The 22,486-nt window shown below is 37.3% G+C and overlaps 1 protein-coding gene across 5 annotated transcripts; it reads right to left on the bottom strand.

The window, feature by feature from the left end:
- Positions 1-552: 552 nt before the first annotated feature.
- On the bottom strand, positions 553-18,028 carry kiaa0319l (KIAA0319-like ortholog). 5 transcript variants are annotated; one of them, XM_027175535.2, is made up of 23 exons: positions 17,871-17,998; positions 17,050-17,121; positions 15,553-15,684; positions 15,290-15,408; positions 12,860-13,212; positions 12,471-12,714; positions 10,356-10,454; positions 10,156-10,253; positions 9,942-10,029; positions 9,369-9,461; positions 8,023-8,155; positions 6,651-6,879; positions 5,855-5,978; positions 5,620-5,752; positions 5,337-5,485; positions 5,073-5,224; positions 4,533-4,671; positions 3,864-4,023; positions 3,186-3,328; positions 2,966-3,088; positions 2,797-2,887; positions 2,153-2,241; positions 553-2,067 (listed from the first exon to the last, which is right to left on the bottom strand). In XM_027175535.2, the coding sequence occupies exons 4-23, from the start codon at positions 15,399-15,401 to the stop codon at positions 1,871-1,873; spliced, it is 2,949 nt and encodes a 982-aa protein (XP_027031336.2). In that variant the 5' UTR covers positions 15,402-15,408; positions 15,553-15,684; positions 17,050-17,121; positions 17,871-17,998; the 3' UTR covers positions 553-1,870. The 5 variants fall into 5 exon arrangements, with proteins under 5 accessions (XP_027031336.2, XP_027031337.2, XP_047663696.1 ...); XM_027175536.2 differs by lacking the exon at positions 17,050-17,121 and having other exon boundaries at positions 15,535-15,684; positions 17,871-18,028; XM_047807740.1 differs by lacking the exon at positions 17,050-17,121 and having other exon boundaries at positions 553-2,089; positions 17,871-18,028.
- Positions 18,029-22,486: the final 4,458 nt, after the last annotated feature.

Here is a 22,486-nt window from a genome sequence, read left to right as displayed (position 1 = left end):
CCTTATAAGGGCAGAGGCGATAAAGTGAAGAACGAAAAAATTAGCAAGCAGGAAGAACTAAAAAGAGGGAAGATAGCACACAAAAACCACTGGTGCTGGAAGATAGACAAGGAGAAATGACTAGACTGGCATTTGTATATACTTGTAAATTCATTCCAGGATAAAATTCATAAAGAAAATCACCCAGCAAACCCCATAAATGTATTTACAACTACTGAAAAACATGATGTTAGCATAGTTTTTGCACAAAAACACAAACCTTTTAGTGTATGAATGTGTATACATAAATTAAGTGGTGCTACCAAAGTGCCCTCTTGTTTGTTCTTGCCCTTATGCAAACACCCAGGTTATAGTATTTACATTTGCTTCCTGGTTTCTTACTGTTGTTTTCAGACAACTCATATATTCTGTGTTTTAAAAGGATGTATAATTCTAAAATCTACTGCCTATAGCTTTAGTTATCATCTTAAACTCTTAACTTAAATGGCACAGAATAAAAAAAAGACACCACACATTTTATAATGATTCCTCCCACACCATGAAAATCACAAATTGTAGAATCACATGATTTTAATTAAGATAATCCAGTCTCATTTGATGAAATCACATGACAGGGAGTCTTTTGATAAAACACTGATTTAAGTAATTACGTAAACCTCTTTTGGTTTTCCTTCTTCCTGCCTTCAGTGGGGGTCTCGATCACCCCATTTATACATTTGTAAGAACAGCATCAATAGAATTAGTGTACATAAACATAATATCACAGTTCTTTCAGTGTTTACCATGTGGACACTGAATTCAAGTAGTCCAGTTAATCTATAATCTATCATCATTAAGAACAACATAAAAATGGATGTATTGAACACAAAAATATAACAAAAGCCTTTATCATCGACATTCTTAATCTGATCAGTGAGCATCAACATCATCCAGAAAGGAACCAGTGAAAGCAGAGTAATAGTATAAATTGCACAAGAATCAGGTGACCAGTTAAAATAAATTTAAAACGAGACAAGACGTCCAATTGTCATCTATGATCACACAGTTTATATGTTGAGGTGAGTGCCAAGTTCGGCTTCTTGTTCCCCTGTTTATTTTTCACAAGCTTAGATGCAAAGCTGAAGGCGAGATCCGGTTTTACGTCCAGTGTATATTAACCTTTAATATTGTTATTTCTTTAGCAATATGGTGCTCTCATATCTGCTACAAACCTAAACAGATTGCAGACTTCACTGTTGTTTGCTGGTGATTTCAGAGACAGGTACACATACTGCCAAAAAGGCCAGACAGTCAGATATAATACATGCAGTATTTTCAGTAAAATAAATCTTTCACCATACAATCATACATGCAGTCATACAACTTGGAAAAGACAGGTGCAGTGCTGAAGACAAGCTCTGGGTCTGCACTATTGCCACATGTTTAAGAAAACTGTCTAGTTAATGGATGTTCAAGGCAGTGTTAAGAGGGGTTAGGTCAGTAGTTTATCAAAGCTTGAAGAGTGAAGAAACTGTCAGACAGTCTCAGGATTGGGACGAAGTGTCTCTCTCAGAGAGATCCTTGGTTTTGCTCAAGTTTCAAGTCTTTTAAGCAGCCTTAAATCTTTTACATATTTAATATCTCCTTCTAAAATATATTCTCATTGACCCTGGGGGTAAATGGCTCTACGCTTCAAAAAACATCTGACAAGATAGAGACAGCAGCAAAGGAGTGAACGCCCTAGTTACCGAATCATCGCGTGTTCTGGCTCAGATTGGGAAGAGATTCAGAAAGGCTACACTTAGTCCTGTTTCCCTTACATACAGCTAAGAGGCTTCTAAGTGACATATCATTGTGGCATTCAAGGTCCATAACAGCAAATGTTTAGTCACTATAGAAACTCTTCTCTCTGTTTTTTGGTTTTGTGGGGCCCTTGGCCATTGCGCAAGGAGCCGTTTTGGGGGCGCAGCAGGTGACCACGCTCTCGGTCAGTCCAGGGGACACCTGCTTGTCCATCATCGCTGTCCAGGTCTGAATCTGAGTGCATGAGAGCAGATGAAGAGGGCACAGGTACTGGTTTCAGACGGGCTAAAAGAGACAAAATGAACACCTAATCAAGATAAATATATTCTAGTAAGTTTATTTTCATCAACATTTCCTGTAGCAGCTTTACCTGCTCTAGGTGGGTGCATCCCAATGCTGTCTTGGTCTTCTCCCTCTAGCATTTTGTATCGACTTTTCCGTCTGACTTTTCCTTTGCGCCTGTTCAAATTATGCACACAGACAGATAAGGATATCTGTCCATCTATCTGTCTATCTATCTATCTATTTATCCATTCATCCATTCATCCATACTGTTTAATGCATTAGCATATTAATTCAGATAAAAAAGTGTTTTATAAAATAATTATTGCTTATTATTGTTAAACAATTAGTTGTACATATGCAAAGTTGCCTCTTTGTTTCAGATTGCTTGTAAAATTAAAAAGTTCTGCCATAAAATAGATCTGTGAACTGTAATCATACATTGTGATTGTATTAATTATAATGTAATAATGTAATATGTAATTATACAGTATTATTTTAGAATAAACACTTCAATTGATTGTCTTCTACAGATGATGTTACAAAAAAAAAAACTGCTAAAAAGTGACCAGAAAACAAATGATATGCCTTCACTAATCATCACTTGCTGCTTACTATCCTGTTTCTCAAATGGACAATAAAGATCCCCATACTGTCCTGGAAGACCATGAACAACAGGCTTAAGTGGTCTGCTTCCCTTTTCCCATTTTCGCATTGTTCTTCCATCTTTACCTGTTACAACAGCAGATGATGCCCCATACAATGGTTGCAATGGCAACCAGTATCATGAATGACGCTATTGTCACGTACAACACACTCCATTCTGAAAGAGAAATCCAGATCACTGAACTGGACAAATATTGAATATGGGATCGGTATCCATTAAGCATGTGTTGCTTACCACAGTTGCTCTCTCCATCACCCAGCTCAGTTCTGATGAAGTTTTCCATCCAGAAAGGGTGGCACACACAGCGACGAGTAAAAGAGTCACACTCTCCATGGCTTGAGCAGTTTAGCTGGCAAACTGCATACATAATCCATACGCACAACAAGTCTTTAACTATAATGCCCTACAAATGCAAGTCAAGCGGTGCATGTAATAAAGTATTGCTCCTACTAACCGACTGTGTCCACACGCCGAGCCTTGAATATGAGGAAGTCGTTTTTTTGCTTGTGCAGTTTGTTACGGAGTCCTGTGGCAACACTGTGACCAGATAGTGGCGAGCGCCCAGGTCCTCCAGACACAAGGAATACTAAACGAGTGCTGAGGAAAATGAATGTCACACAGTACACAACTTCAATGTTCAGTGAATGACACAAGCTGAAGGTTTCTCTTTTGTCATGGCTACAAAAACAAAACTAAACACATTTTCTTCTATTTAATTCAACCTCCTTTAAAGCTTATAACCTCAAACCTCCTCTCAAGTATTATACATAAATTATTCAAGTCTTATAAAAATACAAATGCAACATAGCCAAGACATTTGAATGGGGTGTTATCTCTCACATATAACAAATGTTTTTAGCACGAATTAGTGAGTCTGGAAATTTCATTATTTAAAATGTCCAAGAACAGTCTAATTTCCAAAAAACATATTTACAGTAACTGCCATGACAGTACCAATTACCCAGTAAGTAATCAATAAACATGCACGATTGTTTTATTAACTTTTAAAACTGCTTGTGGCCAGAAAAGTGTACAAAAGATATGAGAAGCTCTAAGGGCAAATATCTGAGGCTGGGGCAAAGAACATGATAGGCATTCCAGAAGGGTGGATTAATGTGGTATCCAGACATACCTGTGCTCATTAAAGGTGCTTATCTCCCGTACAATGATGTCACTGTCCAGTACGCCCAGCAGAACAGCTACCTGTCTCAACAGCATGTCCTTTTGCCTGTGAGACACCTGAGATACAGCCACCTCCAGCACCAACTCCACTAGGTCTCGCTCCCATACATCTACCAACAAGAAGAGAAAAAGAACTAAAAATGAATTACCCAATCTTTACAACTTATTCTCTATTCCCTATATTATGTACCATATCAATTAACATGGATCACAATTTTGACCAAAAAAGTAAAGATAAAAAAGACTAAGGGCTGATGCTGAATTGCAAATTGACAAATATTACACTCAAGACAACGTGAGAACACACTGGCTCAATAGGGATGCAACAAAACACAACAACAGTTACTTTAATGGAAATTTTGTGCTTAATACAGTTGAGGAATTTTAGTATTTATTTTAAGCTAAGGCTATGGTTGTGGTGCATATTTATTTATTTATTTTTTTCAACTGCCCACAGACTTTTGATACAGTGCATTAATGAAACAATTAAAAAAATGTCACTCCTTATTATCAGCTTGCATTTTCATAGTAACTTATCTGTGAATTTGAATTGAATACAAGTAAACATTTTAGAGTGGAGTCATTCATGTTCATCACACACACACACACACACACACACCTGGGTGCACCTCCACCATGCCAGTGTCGCTGCAGCTTTGGCCTTTACTGTCTGTTACAGTCAGAGTGAAGCTGTACTTCCCTGTCACCAAGTTGCCAAGAAACAGCACTGCCTGGTGGTCAGAGTTATTCAGGACATCCTTCCAAAGAAAAATTAAATAAGATGTTTTAGAATTTGTACACATTAAACATGAAAAAAATAAGCAAAACTAGTTTCAAGGTTAAAGTTGTAAACACACTGTACATTTTCTACTTTTAGCTTTTCCCGTTAGGGGTCGCCATAGCGAATCATCTGTTTCCACCTAACTCTAATCCTCTGCATCCTCTTCTCTCGTAAAAATAAACTTCATGTCCTCTATCAACACATCTATATAAACACACTCTACATGATACTTCAAAATATTTAACTTAGAAATGCTGATGAATGAACTCATTCATTGAAAAGTGCAATAACTAGCTCCTTCTAGAGTTTCCAAATGATCAGAAACACTGGCATACGTGATGACCAGATTCCTATGCTCTTCCTATAAGCACATCTCACCCCAGCTGCAGGACTGCTGTCATCCCTCTTCCAGAGGTAACTAGTAATTCCTTTATCATCAGTGGAATGGGAGCCATCCAAGAATGCTGTACGGACAGGTAGAGTGATTGGGGGGCTGGACTGCACTTTGGCCACAGGTAGCTGGTCAAACTCTGATGTCAGGGAGAAGTAAAAGACTTTACAATTGTATTGTATGTTAAAATGCTACTGCAAGTGAACATTCAGAAGCACAGGTGGTGTGGTTTTATCATCAGAGCTACATACCCTCACGAGCAATCACAGTGACCGTGTCTGAACTTTGCAGATCCCGTTCGTCCGTCACAGTCAGCTTGAAAGTGTAAATTCCAACCTGAAGCCCTGTTACCGTAGCAACCGAGCTATCTGCATTCTCTATCTTCACACCGTCTGGACCCCTGCATCATCACACAGTTATTTAATGAAGCCACAGATTCAAGAACTGCTGTTGTATCACATGAACACATATTTATTTTTGTAACGTGTTCATATACATGAGTCAAATGAATCAAACTATTGTTATGGTACTGACTCTGTTTTTTCCCAGTGGTACTTGACAATTTTCTGGTCATCATAGCTCTTGCTGCCATCGAGGGTGGTGTGATCCACAGGAAGTGTCAGCTCCTTGTCTGGCCCTGTGTCTGCTACTGGCGGCTTGTTATTTTCTAACGACAGAGAATCCACAGCACTCATGCTCACGTATACACACAGTGATTGGCTGAGCCTGGGTCAGTGCTATATGGTGCTGAGGATGTTATCAGACTCACCTGGCTGTACAATGACCATGACCTGTGCCGTGTCCTGCTGTCCAGATGAATCAGTGACAGTTAGCTGGAAGGTGTAATCTCCCTCCTGCATAGCAGATAACTGCAGAGTGGGTGTCCGTACTCCCTACAGGAAAGATTTATATTTTAGTATTCTTTATACAAGTTTAAATATCTTCCCGGCATCCGAAAACACTTATCTACTAATTAATTATGTATTCTATGGTACACCAAGACTGTTATTAGGTACACCATTCATTTTGCAAGTGTCTTATTCTTATCTAAAACGAGATGTGTATGGACAGAGTCTCTAAACAACAATGGGTGAACATAGGAACAGGATTATTCCAGTCTTCTGTGGCTTTAATTATATTATACAAGGTGGGCATATATAATACATTCAGAAAGGAAGATAAACTTATACAAGTTTCACTATTAATATCTTAACATACAATGCTGATTTTGTTATCTCTACTTTGCATGTAAAAGTTATTAGCTTCATCTATATTGTGCAATAGAAAAACATAATAAAGAGAATACAGTATGTACTAAAGTGTCAATGTATGTAAACTTGTGGTTGTGACTATTGTGTGTATGATTACAAGTTCTGGTAAAGAATAATTAAAAGTCATCACCTAAAACTCAAAACTTACAGATACACATCAATCCACCTTTAACTTTTTATGTTATTTATTTATTTTTTAATAAATCAGACTTGTGCATCACTCAAGTTTTTCTTTAAACAACAACTTTGTAAGTCAACTGCAAAGAGTATATTAAAAAAACATCTTTTATTTACCTGCATCTCCACCACCTTGCCCTTGCTCTCTGGGCTAAGTGACCATTCATAAGCCAGAGGCTCATGGTCGTCTGTGCTCTGGTTACCATACAGAGTAATGGAGTTGCGTGGGAGGGTGATGACCTGATTCGGTCCAGCGATGGCTACAGGCGGGTAGTCCATCGCCTTGTTAACTGACAGCATAGCTTGGGTTGAGTTTTGAGCACCATCTGAGTCAGTCACTGTGAGCCTACAAAAAAGTAAGAGTAAAGCTCAGTGGTTAAGATGTTGGACTACTGATCGGAAGGTCATGAGTTCGAATCCCAGGTCCACTAAGCTGCCACTTCTGGGCCCTTGAGCGCGGCCCTTAACCCTCAATTGCTCAGCTGTATAAATGAGATAAATGTAAGTCGCTCTGGATAAGAGCGTATGCCAAAATGCCATAAATATAAATGGAAAAGAAGCTTTTAAAAGAAAGATATTAAACCTTGTAAAGCCATTTTTGAAAAATATGCAGAAAACAGCCTGGTTAGCCATGTATGTAAGACGTCTGTCTAATACAGTCTAATAAGTGTTGTATACAGAGCTAAGAAAATTACATCACACAGACTTCTAGCAGTTACACAACGGGATAACATTTAAAGGAGGTTAAAATGTTCATTCACACTTAAAACAGCAAACATAATTTGAAGTTTAACTAGAGTTAAGATACAACTTACAATAGTAACTATGATAAAGGAACCAATAGTTGTTATTGTTGATAACTGATTAAAAATAATTGGTTGCTATTGGCAACTTTCTGCCAACATAACTCTTTTCTTGCTGGAATGTATCTGAAATTACAGTGCTAGTGGGTTTTAATCTGGTGTAATCTGAACCAAAACACCTCGGGTTCTTACTGATACTGTGAAGTGTGTAAGCAGTATAGCAAATGGCTCAATCACAATGTCTATAAGTGTTTACATCTAGCAACAGATTTACAGGGTGTCTCCAGGTATCAAGGTAACTGACTACTGAAATCGCTTTGACTGCAATAAAATTAAGGCCAGAATTACAATGATCACACAACATATATATAAAAAAAACCAAAAATAAACACCAGCAAGCAACCCCTGGTTTGAGCAACAATAGCACAAGGTGGTGTACTGTTTTTGATGAATGTCCCATTACTATTATATACTGTATTGTTGCACCTCTAAAAATGATGAAGTACTCATCAATTAGGTGAAGAAAAGAGGAGTGCCATATGACTCTTCCACCACATATTAGAAAAAAAGGAGGTAGCTGCTCACATCTAAAAAAGCTCATCACAGATCCCATTGGTCATGCTTATAATTCAAATATGTGGAGTAATTAATTAGGGTTCAGCCTGATGCAGATGAAATGCTTTTACCTGAAAGTGTAGTTGCCAGGGACAAGGCTTGTAAGGGTGAGAATGTCTGTATCTGCTGAGACCTTCTCCTCTCGGAGTGGTCCCTTCACCTCTTCCCAGTGCCACGCCACTATCTTATCATCGTCAGTGCTTTCTGGTTAATATACATACATACACATTGTCTGAATTAAACTATTCCACCAGAAATTCTAACCCACTTTTGGTGCTTTCATATTGTTAAACAATTATAAAGTGTTATGGACATGTAATAAAAAGATACAAAGCTTTTAAAGAAAATAAAGACATAAAATCTGGCCAAGTATGGTTTGTATTAAGGTGCATTTTTAGCACAAATGTTAGTACAAATGCGCACAATTTGTCTATTTTATCAGCTTTAAACAAAAACCTTTTAGAATAAAGCGTCCAAAGTTATTTTAACTGGTGGCGCAGTGTAATTCTCAAGAGCGTTGTGTAAATTTGTATTGAACATGCCATAGGGTCATTGGAGTAACTGTAATCTGTATTAAGCTGTCAATTCAAACCGTTGTCAATCCGTTTTGTGTACCATATTAAAGTTCTATTGCTTCCAGTCAACATAATTTATTTATTTATTGTTAGAAAGACTTTTAAATGCCTGTAAAAATTCATAAAATACCGGTCTTTAATACAGCTTACAGCACATGTACCAGTTAGTAAATGGCAAACTTATATAAACCTGCATATAAACCTGACTGTCTGGTTTGTTTAAGAGCGGATACACAGATAGCTATTTGCCTATTTAAATGATACAATAACCAGTTTTTTTATAAGTGGTGTTTAAACTAAAATGTACACCGGTTTTCACTAAAATGAGCTTTTTGTTTCCTTGTACCCATGTGCAATAACAAATTGAATCTAATCTAATCTTTTGCTCATGTCACCATTCAAAATGCATCTTAATTGGTGTATCTCTGGCAGACTTTTGGTTCACATATCTGACTTGAAAATGCCATACAGCAATATATTTCCCATAAATGCCAGCTTAAATGTACAGTATCTGTATTACAAATATTTTTAAAACAGTGGCAGAAAATCATTACACAATCTATCCAATGCAAGATTTTACTGAACAGAAAATCAAATCACAAAAACAAAAAGGGACTATATTTATGCTCCTAAGCAGTATTACCACCATATAATGTTACCTGTTCGTTTGAAACCCATGCCACCAACATGCTCATTTAACAGATCACTGGCCAAAACCCCAGCACTTTAGATTACAAACAAATCATTTCTTTTTTATTATAAGCATTAAGAATCGATTCTAAGTATTAATAAACGTCTATTTAAACAGTGGGGTTTCCACAAGAGCAAAAACTGATACTCACGGTTGCCATCAATCACAGTGGAGCTCGTTGGTAAGGAGATCTCTTGGTACTTTGGTGAAACTACAGCAACTGGTGGCTTATTGACTCTTGGCTCTGTGGAATTTTTTTTTTTTATAAAAATGTTAAAAGCTTACACTATTCAAATATTTTATAAAGCAGCTTGCTGCAGAAACTGATTTCTAAAAATATCACTTAAGCCATATTCATGGTGTCCGTTTCCCCAGAGAGTAAATGTAATAAACTGTCACCTCTAAATGAAAACTTTTCTGCAGTCAATCAATTCATACCAGTTTTAGATATCATTATAACGAATCTCCTATAGAGATATTTTTGTTTTTCACCCAGATACAATGTAGTCGATGTACCATATCAACTACATGTTAAAAAAGACAAATTTGAAGACCATGAAGACAATTAAGACCCTATTTAATTTTTGTTTCCCCCTGACCTACGTTTTATTACAAACTAAAAATATTTTAGAAACACTGCTGATGATCACACAAATTATTGTTTTTTGCCCTGTCAGTAAGTTGCATTTGAAAAAGTAAAAAGCAAAAAAGTAAAAGCAGCCACCTGGTTTAACTGTAACATTCACATAGCCTTCACCATGTGCACCATCACCATCCACAATCACCTCAAACTCATACAGACCCACAGTCAGCTGAGGAGAAAAAAAATCAACAAGACTAATAATTAAAAATTTACTGCTTTGATTTATTTGTATTAAATGCTTGACTGAATGAATAAATCAATGAATGAATAAAATTCTAATTATTATTTTTTTAACCTTGCTTAGTTTGAGTGTGCCGCTATGTTTTCCTTCCATTTCTCCACTGTAGTCTTTAGGGTGTGTCCTCAAACGCCAGTCAAAGGCATAGTTAGTCCCTAAAAAAAGAAGAAAAAATGAAAAAAAACAACATTATACTATTTAATAAACATGGCACCACCACAGAGGAGCACACAAGTAATTCAATTGCAGCAAGTTACCTGCAGGGGGTGCTGGCACTACAAAAGCATTCAACTCCACTGCACTGCTTGGAAGAGTGACCTCCACATTGTTTCCAGCTGATACCACCAGCTCCTTCACTGTTTTGGAAACAAATCAGGATTAGGATCAGTATTTAGTGATAAAACAAGTGAAATGCAAAGCAAAATTAGATTTGTCTGAAGCCTGGGTCCAGAACACCACTGAGAATGAGATATTTTATTAATGTATTTTTGGCGGGATGCTGTATGATAGATCAGTTGTCTTATAAGGCAGATCTTTGATAGCTATTGAGGTTCCTGAAAAAACGTGGCTAAAATTAGGTATCTTCTACATGATGTAAAAATGGGTGTTAGTCTGCAAAGAGATTTGCTTTATATTCTTATCACATAGCAAAGATCTGAACAGTGGAAGAGGAATCAGTTATCAATCCTTAATTTTCTCTACTCACTTTTCTTGACAGATAAGTAAGGAAGAAAATCTTCTATTATGGTATGTGGACGGAAGACTATGGTAATGAAGATCCGTCTTCTTGTTTAATAAGTTTGTTTTAAACCAACCAAGTACTGTATTCTTTGTTCTCTTATGATGAATAATCAACGCATCCTCTTAAATATATTCATGCAAATTCATGCAACCATTTTTTGCACACTGTAGCACTCAAAAAAGGTACCAAAGCATTCGGGCCCTCACGACCAGACTGTGTAATAATTCCTACTTAATAACTGAACTGATCTGTACTGAACACAACACACACACACACACACACACACACACACACACACACACACACACACACACACACACACACACACACACACACACACACACACACACACACACACACACACACACACACCATCTGGATGGACTGCAAAGACCCACACAAAACACACACAGACACATCAAACTGTTTACATGCTGCTTACAATCCATCAAACTGTTTACATGCTGTTTTGCATACTTTTCTGCTGTTTTTGCACAAACTGTCCAACATTTCAGCCGTTTTTATACATATTGTATACTATCTCAGCCATTTTGCACATACTATACAATATTTCAGTCCTTTGCTGTTTTTTGCACAATTCTATACTGTATATTATCCCAAGGACCTGCTGCTAAGACAGTGTTCATTCTAATGTTGCCGCACGAAATATAGTTTGAACATTCAGTATTCACATACAGTATTTACACTGGTCGGTCGGCGCTGTTTCCGTTACTGTTTATTGTCTTTTGTATTTTTTTACTTTTTGTATTGTCTTGTAATCTTTTGTCTACACGGTCTTTTGTTCTGCACTGTCTTGTCTGACTTGTTTGTCTGGTCCTGCACTGTTTGCACCAGGTTGCAAAGTTGCACTTTATGTGGCTAAGACTACTTACAGGTCCTTAGCCCTGTCTTTGTTTTATGTAGCACCTTGACCCTGGAGAAACGTTGTCTCATTTCACTGTGTACTGCAACAGCTATATATGGTTGAAATGACAATAAAAGCTTCTTGACTTGACTTAATTCTTAAGTTCTTTTAATTCTTAAAGCTTGGGTAATGCAGGAGTATCTATCCAGGATCATCAATCAGTACTTAATATTTTAATATCAAAACAAATATCAAATTAATATTTGCCTGAGCACATTCAAGTGTTAGTAATGACTTCTTAAAGCAGTGAATTTCCACCACATTGCACATGCAACAGTCTCTAAACCCAAAAAGTTCCTTTCACTGGTGACAGAATAAAGATTTACTGGGGACAATAGATAAATATTATAATAATTATCTATTGTCTAAACCAACCTTTTAGAAATAAATTGTTATGTATCCACCACAATTTGTCAGTCCTATCGATAGCAAGATATGTTTTGACACATTTAAAAAATGGCCAGATTAAGGTCCCTGAGAAGGCAGCCTTCTTTGCAAACTTCTAATTCTGACAGCTTCTTACTTCTGAATACAATCCAAGTTGGCAGCATTTATAACCATATCCAGCTTTCAAAAATGCCCGTGGAAACCTTACATTTCCTGCTGCAAATAAGCCTTTGCAGTTTTACAAAGTAGAGAGCTCTTTTTGAAAACTCAGTGTAATGGTGTAACAGTACAAATTCAATGTAATGGTGTAGCTCATACCCGGTGGAGTCCCTGCTGGGGTGGAAGCATAAGGTGCATTTGTTGGTGACCCAGAACTGCTATTGGAAGATGAATGATCCATACTGTCTTCTGGCAGTGTTGAATTCTGCCAGGATGATGAAGCTGTCTCCTCTCTGCTGCTGTTGGCCAGCTCATTCGTCGCTTTATTGGCTGATTCAGAGAATAAAATCCCACTAGCTGCACTCGCTGGTGTTGTAGTGAAGGGCTGAGTTCCCAATTCATCCTAGGTTAAAGACAAAGAACTTAAACTCATACCTTGTGCAAATCCTAAGGACCATACTTTGTTAGAAAAAAAAGGAATCCAAGCACAAAAAAGGAACTTTTACAATACAAGTAATAAACTAATGAATAAAATGATCAGCACTTACATGACTGCTGTGTTTGTGCCCAGGCCCTTCATCAACATCAGCAAGCAATGCCTGCCGTGGGATTCTCCCCTTCTTTGACTTGTTCTTGTCGAGCAGCTGCAGGATACCGAGAGAATTGATGTGAGGCTGTGGCAGAGATGAGATTTCACAGCCATTGGCCCGAACACACTTCAGCAGGACACAGTAGCCCCCAAGGCTCCAGACTGCACTGCACGAGGGTTCCAGGCAGCATGATTCCCAACAATGAGTGCCACCTTGGTCCACTGCCAGCGGCTGCCAGCCTAAGCCAATCACACTGCTGCAGGGGATCCCCAACACACCACCTGATACTCTGCACATACCCGCCACCACACCTGAGAGAGGGAGAGAGAGAAAAATTGTGTAAATTATTGCCACTTGTTCGATTATTGGCACATGCGTTACATACAAATTTGTATCCATGTTTAAAATGGTCTAAGCTGCTATCTGGTAACTGAAACCTTTCTGTGAGATAAAATTAAACTTAAAACAGAACTGAGAGAGAGGATCCCAAACTAAATGACTTGTCGCTTGCACAATGCCCTTAGATATTTAATGGAGTTTGGTTAGAAGACCATGTGATAGTATTTTTTAGATAGCATTGAGGTATGCCTCTATTATATGTTAAGGCCAAGCAGAATTACACATTCAGAGACTCTCATGTCATGAACGATTCACACATTGACTACATTTTTATATATTCAACAGATTATTCTTTTGCCTCTTGTAATCATGTAGAAAAAATAAACACTGGTCACAGTCTCCAGAAGTTGTAAATGATATGCTTGCAATATAAATACTAAGAAGCCTGGAATCAAGACCTCAGAATATCCCTCTAAAGGGATGTCTTACTTGCTAAGATACTTTACTTTATTAAAAATGTGTGTGCTTATTAATCTGATTTAAAGATTGTACTGCAACAGCTATATATGGTTGAAATGACAATAAAAGCTTCTTGACTCTTGACAACTCCAGGGTATAGGAGCCAATAACAGCAATAAATCTCTTCAGACACCCAGCAAAATTTTGATAAAAGTGGAACAACATTGTCATGATTCAACTAAAGAAATCTTGGTTTTCTTTATACTGATCAAACTACAGAAATGGGGAAGTGGGAATTTTTCTTTTCATAACAATATCCTTTATCACAGAACTCTAACAGCTTTAAGTTGCTTCACTTAGCAACATTTAATTTGTTTCCTTCCCAAAAAGCCAGGATGTGACACTGTGGCAATGCTTTCGACCCCCCTTATTCTTCTGACTCCAAAACACGCAGCATAGTCCAACGAGCTCCGAGCAGCATTGGATCACTATTAAAGACACGATGATGGCAGTTGAAGGCCCTGGGGGTTTAATTTAGAGACGGGACACACTGCAAGCCTTTCTCCCAATTCCCCCTCCGTGAGAAAGCTGCTTTCTCATGCACAAAGCAACTATTGTCCTCCCTGAATCGAACTCCTCAGTCCGAGTACCATCAGTCTGTGACTGTGACAACCATTTAAACAGATATAAAATCAGCAACAACGTAATAACAGACAAAGAAAGATGACGACACAAATATTTTAGGCAACTTAATAACAAATAAAGAAAAAGAACAATAGAGCCGAACAGTGAGGTTCCAGAAATAAAGATGGCAATTTAAATTGTGATTATTAAAATGTGATTTCCTGTTCATACTGAAGCCAAAGAAACCACTGGTCTGTCTGGTTTCAAATGAAAAAACTAAAAAAATAAAAACTGAAGTGGCAGAGATACCATAATCACCACACTGACCATAATCACCACAATCAGATTATGAGGAGGTTTGTTGTGGTGACTAGCAGTTGATTTGTAGGTACTCAGCTACTATAACAATTTTAGTTAATATAAATTTATTTCAGAAGGTCAGCACTAATGAACACTCTCTGAAAACCACCAATCATGAATTATCTTCAGGAGACTGAGCTGCTTTTTGTGTCCTTATTTTACATAATGCACAAAATTATTTTGTCTAGGTTAATTTTTTTAATCAAACATGTTTAACTTTAGGTATGACATTATTTATAAAAAATAACTGAATACAAGGAACAACTATTTCAACTAAAACAACAAGAAATATGTTATTTATGGAAAGAAAATACAGTTAATGCTGCTAAATCAGCTTAAATTATTAATTATTATTAGTACACCGTTATCTCAGAAAAAAACAAAATGTACAGTACCATTACTGTTTCCCAAATTTTTTGTTTCTAAATAAGCATTACAAGATCATGATTCAATTAATTTAAGGGTTTTTTTTTAACAAAATGACTAAAAAATGTACTTCTGAAATAAGGGTCTACTTTGTAAAAGTCATGAAATGAATAAGCAGCTTTTTTTCCACCACAGTGATACGGTCTGCATACAAAATCAACATAAGTGAATCTAGCTTACCAGCAGGAGGGCATAGGCAGAGCAAGCAGCCCAGAGCTAGAAGGAAGTGCTGACTAGATCTTGTCCAACATGACAGACCACACCAGTGTGTTCTTTCTATTGCATGCAGCATCTTGACACTAAGAACAAAGAATCAGATAAAGAAGAAAATCAATTTCTTAAACTGGACAAATGGGACACAATTTGGGCATTAAAATACAAAATGGAAACGTTTTACTGTAACAAAAGTAATTAATATAAAATACCCCTATGGTTGAAGATACCTTTCTCCTAATGGAAGACTGCGAATGGTGGATGGTGGGAGGAACAGGGTAAGAGGTGAAGAGGCGTCCACACCAGCACCTTGATGGACCAGAGCGGCATTGCACTCCTACACTGGAAGATTTCACTGGTATCTGAAATAAATATAGTAAAATCAATGGTAATAAAACTTCCCTGTACTCTAAGACATTACAATGCTGGGATCTAAACATACAAAAAACAGGTGCTAAGCCTAATATGGACCTGGGTATTTACATGATAACCAAGTGAGGTTTATTTGCCCTGCATACCCAAGTGCTGCTTCTGAAGCTCTACACTGTTTAACAACAACTCTTACACCTTGGTTGAAAAATGTTGTATTAAAGACGATAAAGAAAAACTTCTAACATGAAGCAACACTGGGGTTTTTATATGACAAATTAAGCCGTGTGGCCACAAATCAATGTATTAAGGCAACGCAGTATGTAAAAAAATTTACATTTTCAAATATGTGAAAAACAAATAAAGAAAGAACTTCTGTAGTCATTAATTTGCTTCTTACTCTGCAGGATGTGACGGGCGACATAACATTACAATCTAATCTTTTAGACTCATGGTACACAAAATATTTGATAAAACACTCCTCATATCCTTTTGAGGTAACATACAAAACTAATGTTTAAACTCTCACTGACACTCAAGTCACTAAAATTTTTTCTGCTTTCGTTGATGAAAGCAGATGGAAGGAGATCTGAGCATAGACCCACCTGTAATATAAAGTATAGGTTGATGTCAATGCACAAAATGTAATACAGAATAATACAGAGCGTGAACTACTGCTTATAACAGTTAGATTAAATCATTAAATGTAACTATAAATGCATCAATCGTTCATTAATTAATTTAAAACTGTAATCAGGGGTAAATTGTTATGGTGTAAGAGAAACGAAACAAGAACAAGCTATTTACATTTTCACAGAAAAATCATCACAATCTATATTTTCTTCTTAAAAATCTAGATTTAGGCCCTTTGTGGATATAATAACCTCCACTCTTTTGTGAAGGATTTCTGTTTGAGGATGTGCTCATTCAGCTATGAGAGCAGACTCTTATGTTGGTTGAGGAGGTCTGAGCAACAGTCTGCATTCATCCGTTCAGTGGGGTTGAGGTCAGGGCTCTGTGCAGGACACCCGAGTTTCACTCCAACCTTGACAAATCATGACTTCGCGGAGCTCGAATCTGTGCACAGGGGCATTGATATGCTGGAAAAGGTTTAAGCCTCTTAGTTCCAGTAAAGGGAAATCTTAAGGTTACAGCATACAAATACATTCTACACAATTACATACTCTCCAGCTCTGTGGCAACAGTTTGTGAGCCGAACCACATATGACTGTCATAGTTAGGTGTCCACATGATGAATGCTTCCTTGAGGTTCTGTCCAAAAACTTGGTTATTGCCCCTAGTTGCAAATGAGGGTTTATGCACCCTGTCTCTCTGTTTCATCCATGTTGTATTCTCACCTTATGCTTCAAGATCCTGTTCCTGCTCCTGGCTCTGGACCCACTCTGACCCTGACCAGTGTAGCGCAGTTACTGAAGATGAACGAATGAACTAGTTTCAGGGTTTTTTTTTTTTGGTTAGAGAGCTCTCATGGTTTTGAAAGCGTTTACCCACGGTAAACATTTTCCCAATTTGCCTCATGTTTGTGAACAGGATACACCCCAAAGAGAAACATTATACACTCAGACCATCTGTGAGATTAAAACACCTTAAGCATGGAATAGCATGACAAAAACAGACAAGATAAGGAATTACAGTCATATATTTATGTTTATAGAACTAATATCTCCATTCACACTTGTGTACACTTAATGCCAAGATGGAACAGTGCATAGAAAAGATCAGTGTGTCAGTCCTACATCCTGACAGTCCTACATCCTGACAGCTCCTCCAAATAATCTTAATCATGACAGAATTTGTGGCTGATTAACAAGCAAGTCTGTCATATTTCACTCATCACGTGTTAAAATATTGCTCTCCAATCTGAACACGACCTGCACTTGCAGGTGATCATGAAACTATGTTACAGAGAAGAAAAAAAACAGTAGCATTCTACAAATAAATCTCATCAGTGTCAACACAGATGATGAGATCTAAAGCTATTCTACAACATTCAGAGCCACACATGATCTGTCACAATAATCCGATCACGGTTACTAACAGCTGTTTGTTTCTAGGCTACAAAACACCTCGCTGCTCAGGTACATCTCATAAAGCATCATTGCTTACACTACACGAGACATTATCTCTTGTTATAACCTGATTAAACAGTGTCACTCACCTCCTTAGTGAGATCCCTGCTACCGTTGAGTGTTCAGTGGCATTTACACTGCAGGTTTTCTCTGATCCTGTACGCGTCCTGAGGTCACGCATTTCTCCTGCACCTTCACACGGAAATAGCAAAGAATCTACTTCCGCCCTCACTGACACCTGCTGTGTCACCCAGATTTTGTCACATGTATCTTGATTGTTAGTAGGTTAAAGTGAATTTTTGGATAAACGTAACAGTTAAAGCGTCATTTGACGTTTGATTTGAGGGAAGATATACAAAGTCGATTCGTTTAAATGCGTTCAAATGTTGTCACGGTTTGTGCATGAGATCAGATGGAAGGTTTTGCCACTAACAAAGATGGCGGAATCAGTCCTAGGTTGTTTATTAATTGCCTTTCAATTCAATTTTTCAGTTTTATCCATTCAGTATAATGTTCCTTTTCCATAACTGATATTTTTTTGTACAGTTTCGACACGACTCACAATTTAAACTCGTTTAAAATCTTTTTAAAAATCGATACATCTCTTTTCTGGGCTTGGAGCGCCACCTATTGGTTGGATGGATGTTTGGATGGTTGGTTGGATAGTTAGATGATTGGATGGATGGTTGTTTCTTTCCTTCCTTGTCTCATCTCGTCTCGCCTCTTCTCAATGGTTCTCAAACATTTCTCAACCTTTATTACTATATTACTCATTAATTATCTTTGCACTTACAGAACACAAAACTACTGCACCCAAAACATTTTAGATTATATTGTATTTACTTCCAGTTCAAGCACAACCAGCTGCACTCTTCAAGATTTCAGCCCTGGATGCTGAAAGACTGAGCTGCATATTTGAATCGATGCCACATGTTGTGTTCAGGTCTGGATTAAAAACGAATTAACATTCTGTATAGGAAATCCGGACTAGTTATCTTAAACAGGGATTAACTCTGGGGCACACAGAGGAGCAGTGCTTCTGAAAACTTTAGTTTATTTGTAAAGCAAGTGGGTTGATATTTGTTTCTATAATATGATGAAAATAGCATGGTATAGTAGTGAAAATTTCCTTTTTAAATATTTTTTTTAACATATTTCTCTATATTTAATTTATATTCTGTACAGCTAATCCCATTTAATCCAATTTTACTTTAAATTCAGTTTTCATAAAAAGCATTTCACTGCATGTACTATGTATTAATGTGTATCGCTCACTCACTCATTTTCTACCGCTTTATCCGAACCCCCAGTCCAAAGACATGCATGGTAGGTTGATTGGCATCTCTGGAAAATTGTCCGTAGTGTGTGATTGTGTGAGTGAATGAGAGTGTGTGTGCCCTGTGATGGGTTGGCACTCCGTCCAGGGTGTATCCTGCCTTGATGCCCGATGACGCCTGAGATAGGCACAGGCTCCCCGTGGCTCGGACAAATAAAATTTATAAGTAAAATAAATAAAATAAACATTTTTCATGTTCCACACTGGTTTATCTAGAGAAAGTTTTATTTAAAATTTTGAAAGTGTCTTCTTACCTTCAAAGCAATTTCTGAGTTATGTAATATGTATTTGATTGTATTGTTGTCTGACAGCTCCTGGTTTGAGCAGAAAGACTCAGGTTATCTCTTGGTGTCACATGCTCTTCTCATGTACACAAGGGTTTTTCTCAGGGTACAAGTGTCATCCCCAAAAACATGATGGTGGGTGGATGGTGGTTGGGTAATCTAAATTTCCCCCAACTGTGAACGAGTGTGTGAATTAGCATGGCACTTTCTGATGGACTTATATCCCATTGAAGGTGTATTCCCATTGTTAATGGGATTATAGATCCACTTTGATTCTGACCAGAATTTTAGCAAAATTTAATTAAAAAGTGCTAATCTTGATATTTCAAAGGCATAACTGTATTATGTATTTGACAGAAAAATCTTTGCTGTCACACCTAAATACAATCTGAAAGGTAATGTTGCTATATTGCAGCCTGGACATTCAAATCACCTAAATTATATTTGAATCCATTCCATTTATCCATTAACCTGAATTCCATTAACCATACATAACTGTCTCAAAACCAATTTAATTTATAGAGATGTGCTAGATCTCATAAAATATGCCATATTTAACCTTATGGTTCTCCAATGTGCAAGAATTCAACACTGAAAGGAAAGTGGCAACTTCCTCACACCATATGCACCTCTTCCGGATAACATGAGCTCACATTGTGAGGGGAGAGAACAATGGCATCTTTCCTATCCGGAGAGCATGGACACTTATTGTCTTTAGGATTCGACACAGGAAGAACATGTGAAACTTCATATAGACATTAACCCTAGCTCAGGATCAGCAGGCCAGAGACCCTGGAGCTGTGAGGTGGCTGCATCACATGAATTTATCATGCATGCACAAACAGAGTCTCATAACACTTTAATTTCATGGAATGACCACTACCTTCTCTGTTGTGCCTCATAGTGCCTGTTGTACCTGTCTGTTCATGATAAGCAGGTCTATAATAATGAACAAGGCATTATGTAAGCATTGTGGACACTCCTGCCTGGCCAGCTTCTGTTTTAGTGTGTGATTAGGTTTTGACTGCTAAACAACAGGAAAAACACATACTATGACACTCCTGCCACTGTAATGTAATAATGCAGGACATAAAGGCAGCAGTTTAACTGGTTAAGAGTTAAATAATAAGAATTAATGGCTGAATGTACATCCCATTCCATCCTGACAGCAACCCTAAAGGAACTGTAGTCATTATTCATTTAGAGTCTAACACAGTTAAGCTGTGTCCTTAGCAAAAATGTGTTAAGTTGGTAAAAAAAAAACATCTGGAAATCTGACTTATGATTAGTGTAGATGATTGTGTTTGTATGTACCTCCTATTTGTCATTTTATATACTCTACTATATTGTGGGGGGTGTAGCTTTGTGAAAAAAACCGACAGGAATCATGTGAGTCTTAAACCCAATTTACTTTAAACATGAGCATGTCAATTAATTAATTATTCATTATTTACTAGGTAATTAGATCTTGTTACAAACCTAAACCAGACAAGAAAGCTACTCTTATTTTGTAATGTAAAATAACTTCTGACTGTCCTGATTTTGACGTTGTAAATGACTTTTGATTATATTTTAAATCATCTTTTCTGTGGTCTGTGTTTCTGAAGTCACTTATCATTATAATTTGCATAAAATTAACAGCTATTAAATTCAAATTTCCATTTAGGAGTGTCCTGGCAGAGAGGTAGTTTCAGGTTTTTTAGTGCTGTAGGTGGTTTTAGTAATGGAAATGCTTTTTGCTGAAATGTTTTGTGTTTTGTTCCAGTCTGAAGTTCCCTGAATTTGGCAAATGTAAACAAGCACTCTGCATAAGACATCCTTGCTCCTGAAGCATATTTTGGCTATATATGACATGATGATAGAATGAGACAAATAAACGGATTGATCCAAAGTAATGAGATGGATTTACATGTCTCTTAAACAAGGCTGATGACTTTAATAGCAAACTAAACGATAAGTCACACAAACATCCAAAGCACTAAGACAATAAAGCTTTGAATTCAAACAGTTTGTCAGTCTGTTAAGGAGAGAGTGACCTGCATGCCACATGATACACAGGTGTACAATTACAACAGGAAGAGGATTGTGGGTGGTACCAATGCATGAAGTCCGGGACAAAAGACAGGGAGGAAACTTTCCGTCTGATCAGAGTCCATTAGATAATTCAGTTAAAACAATTCAAAGCTACATTCTCTAAATGCTTCTCTATAGAACTGGTTAATACCTTTTAAACTTTTGAAACCTTTTTTAACTATTATTATTAATTCAGGTTTAAAAGCAGAACATCAGTATATGCTTAATGACATATTCCTTACCTATATGTCTGTAAGTATATCTGCTTGAAAATAGAACCAAACATCTTACTCCTTCCAAACACACACCAAACAACTCAGATGATCACTTAAAGGTTTTGTCCCCAGGCTGGAATTTTTATTTCCTGGTTGTCAAGTCTAGGCTCATATTTTCACCAGAGATACATGCCATAACCACAAAGCATTAAAAACAACACATGGACTTGTTTGTGTTTGTGTGTGTTTCAGATACATACGTATACATGCAGATACTGTATATTCAGTATAATGATTTTGTACCACTGTGTAAAAGTTAACCTGACAGTTTGTATACACAGAATAAAGATTGTCTGTGAGTAAGCAGATAATGAGTGAACACTGGGTGTGGTGTGTGTGTGTCACTCCTTTACTTGCACTGGCACATTCCTTTAAAGGCCGCACCCTTCCTCACCCCCCTCCCTTACCTGTTAGATGTTGCTAGGTGACACAAGCTTGTGTGTGTGTTTGTGTGTGTGTGTGTCTGTGTGTGTGTGTGTGTGTGTGTGTGTGTGTGTGTGTGTGTGTGTGTATTCATACAAATATGTTCGGAATACATTATATACAAGTCCGAATAAGTCTGCTGAAATTAATCAGACTTAGAAAAATATCAGAGACAAGGAGTACATGTGCTGATGGGGATTATGAAAGTGTGCAGAGAATCTCTGTAAAGACTAATAGATTTTATTGGTCAAGATGTGACTAAATGTCTTACTCCACCCACATGCATGAGAACAAGTGGCATTCCTTTTGTATGG

The sequence above is a fragment of the Tachysurus fulvidraco genome, chromosome 24, assembly GCF_022655615.1.
Source record: "Tachysurus fulvidraco isolate hzauxx_2018 chromosome 24, HZAU_PFXX_2.0, whole genome shotgun sequence".
In the NCBI taxonomy this organism is placed as follows: domain Eukaryota; kingdom Metazoa; phylum Chordata; class Actinopteri; order Siluriformes; family Bagridae; genus Tachysurus; species Tachysurus fulvidraco.
The sequence above is the reverse complement of the archived record's forward strand: the minus strand, read 5'-3'. Positions and strand labels throughout refer to the sequence as shown.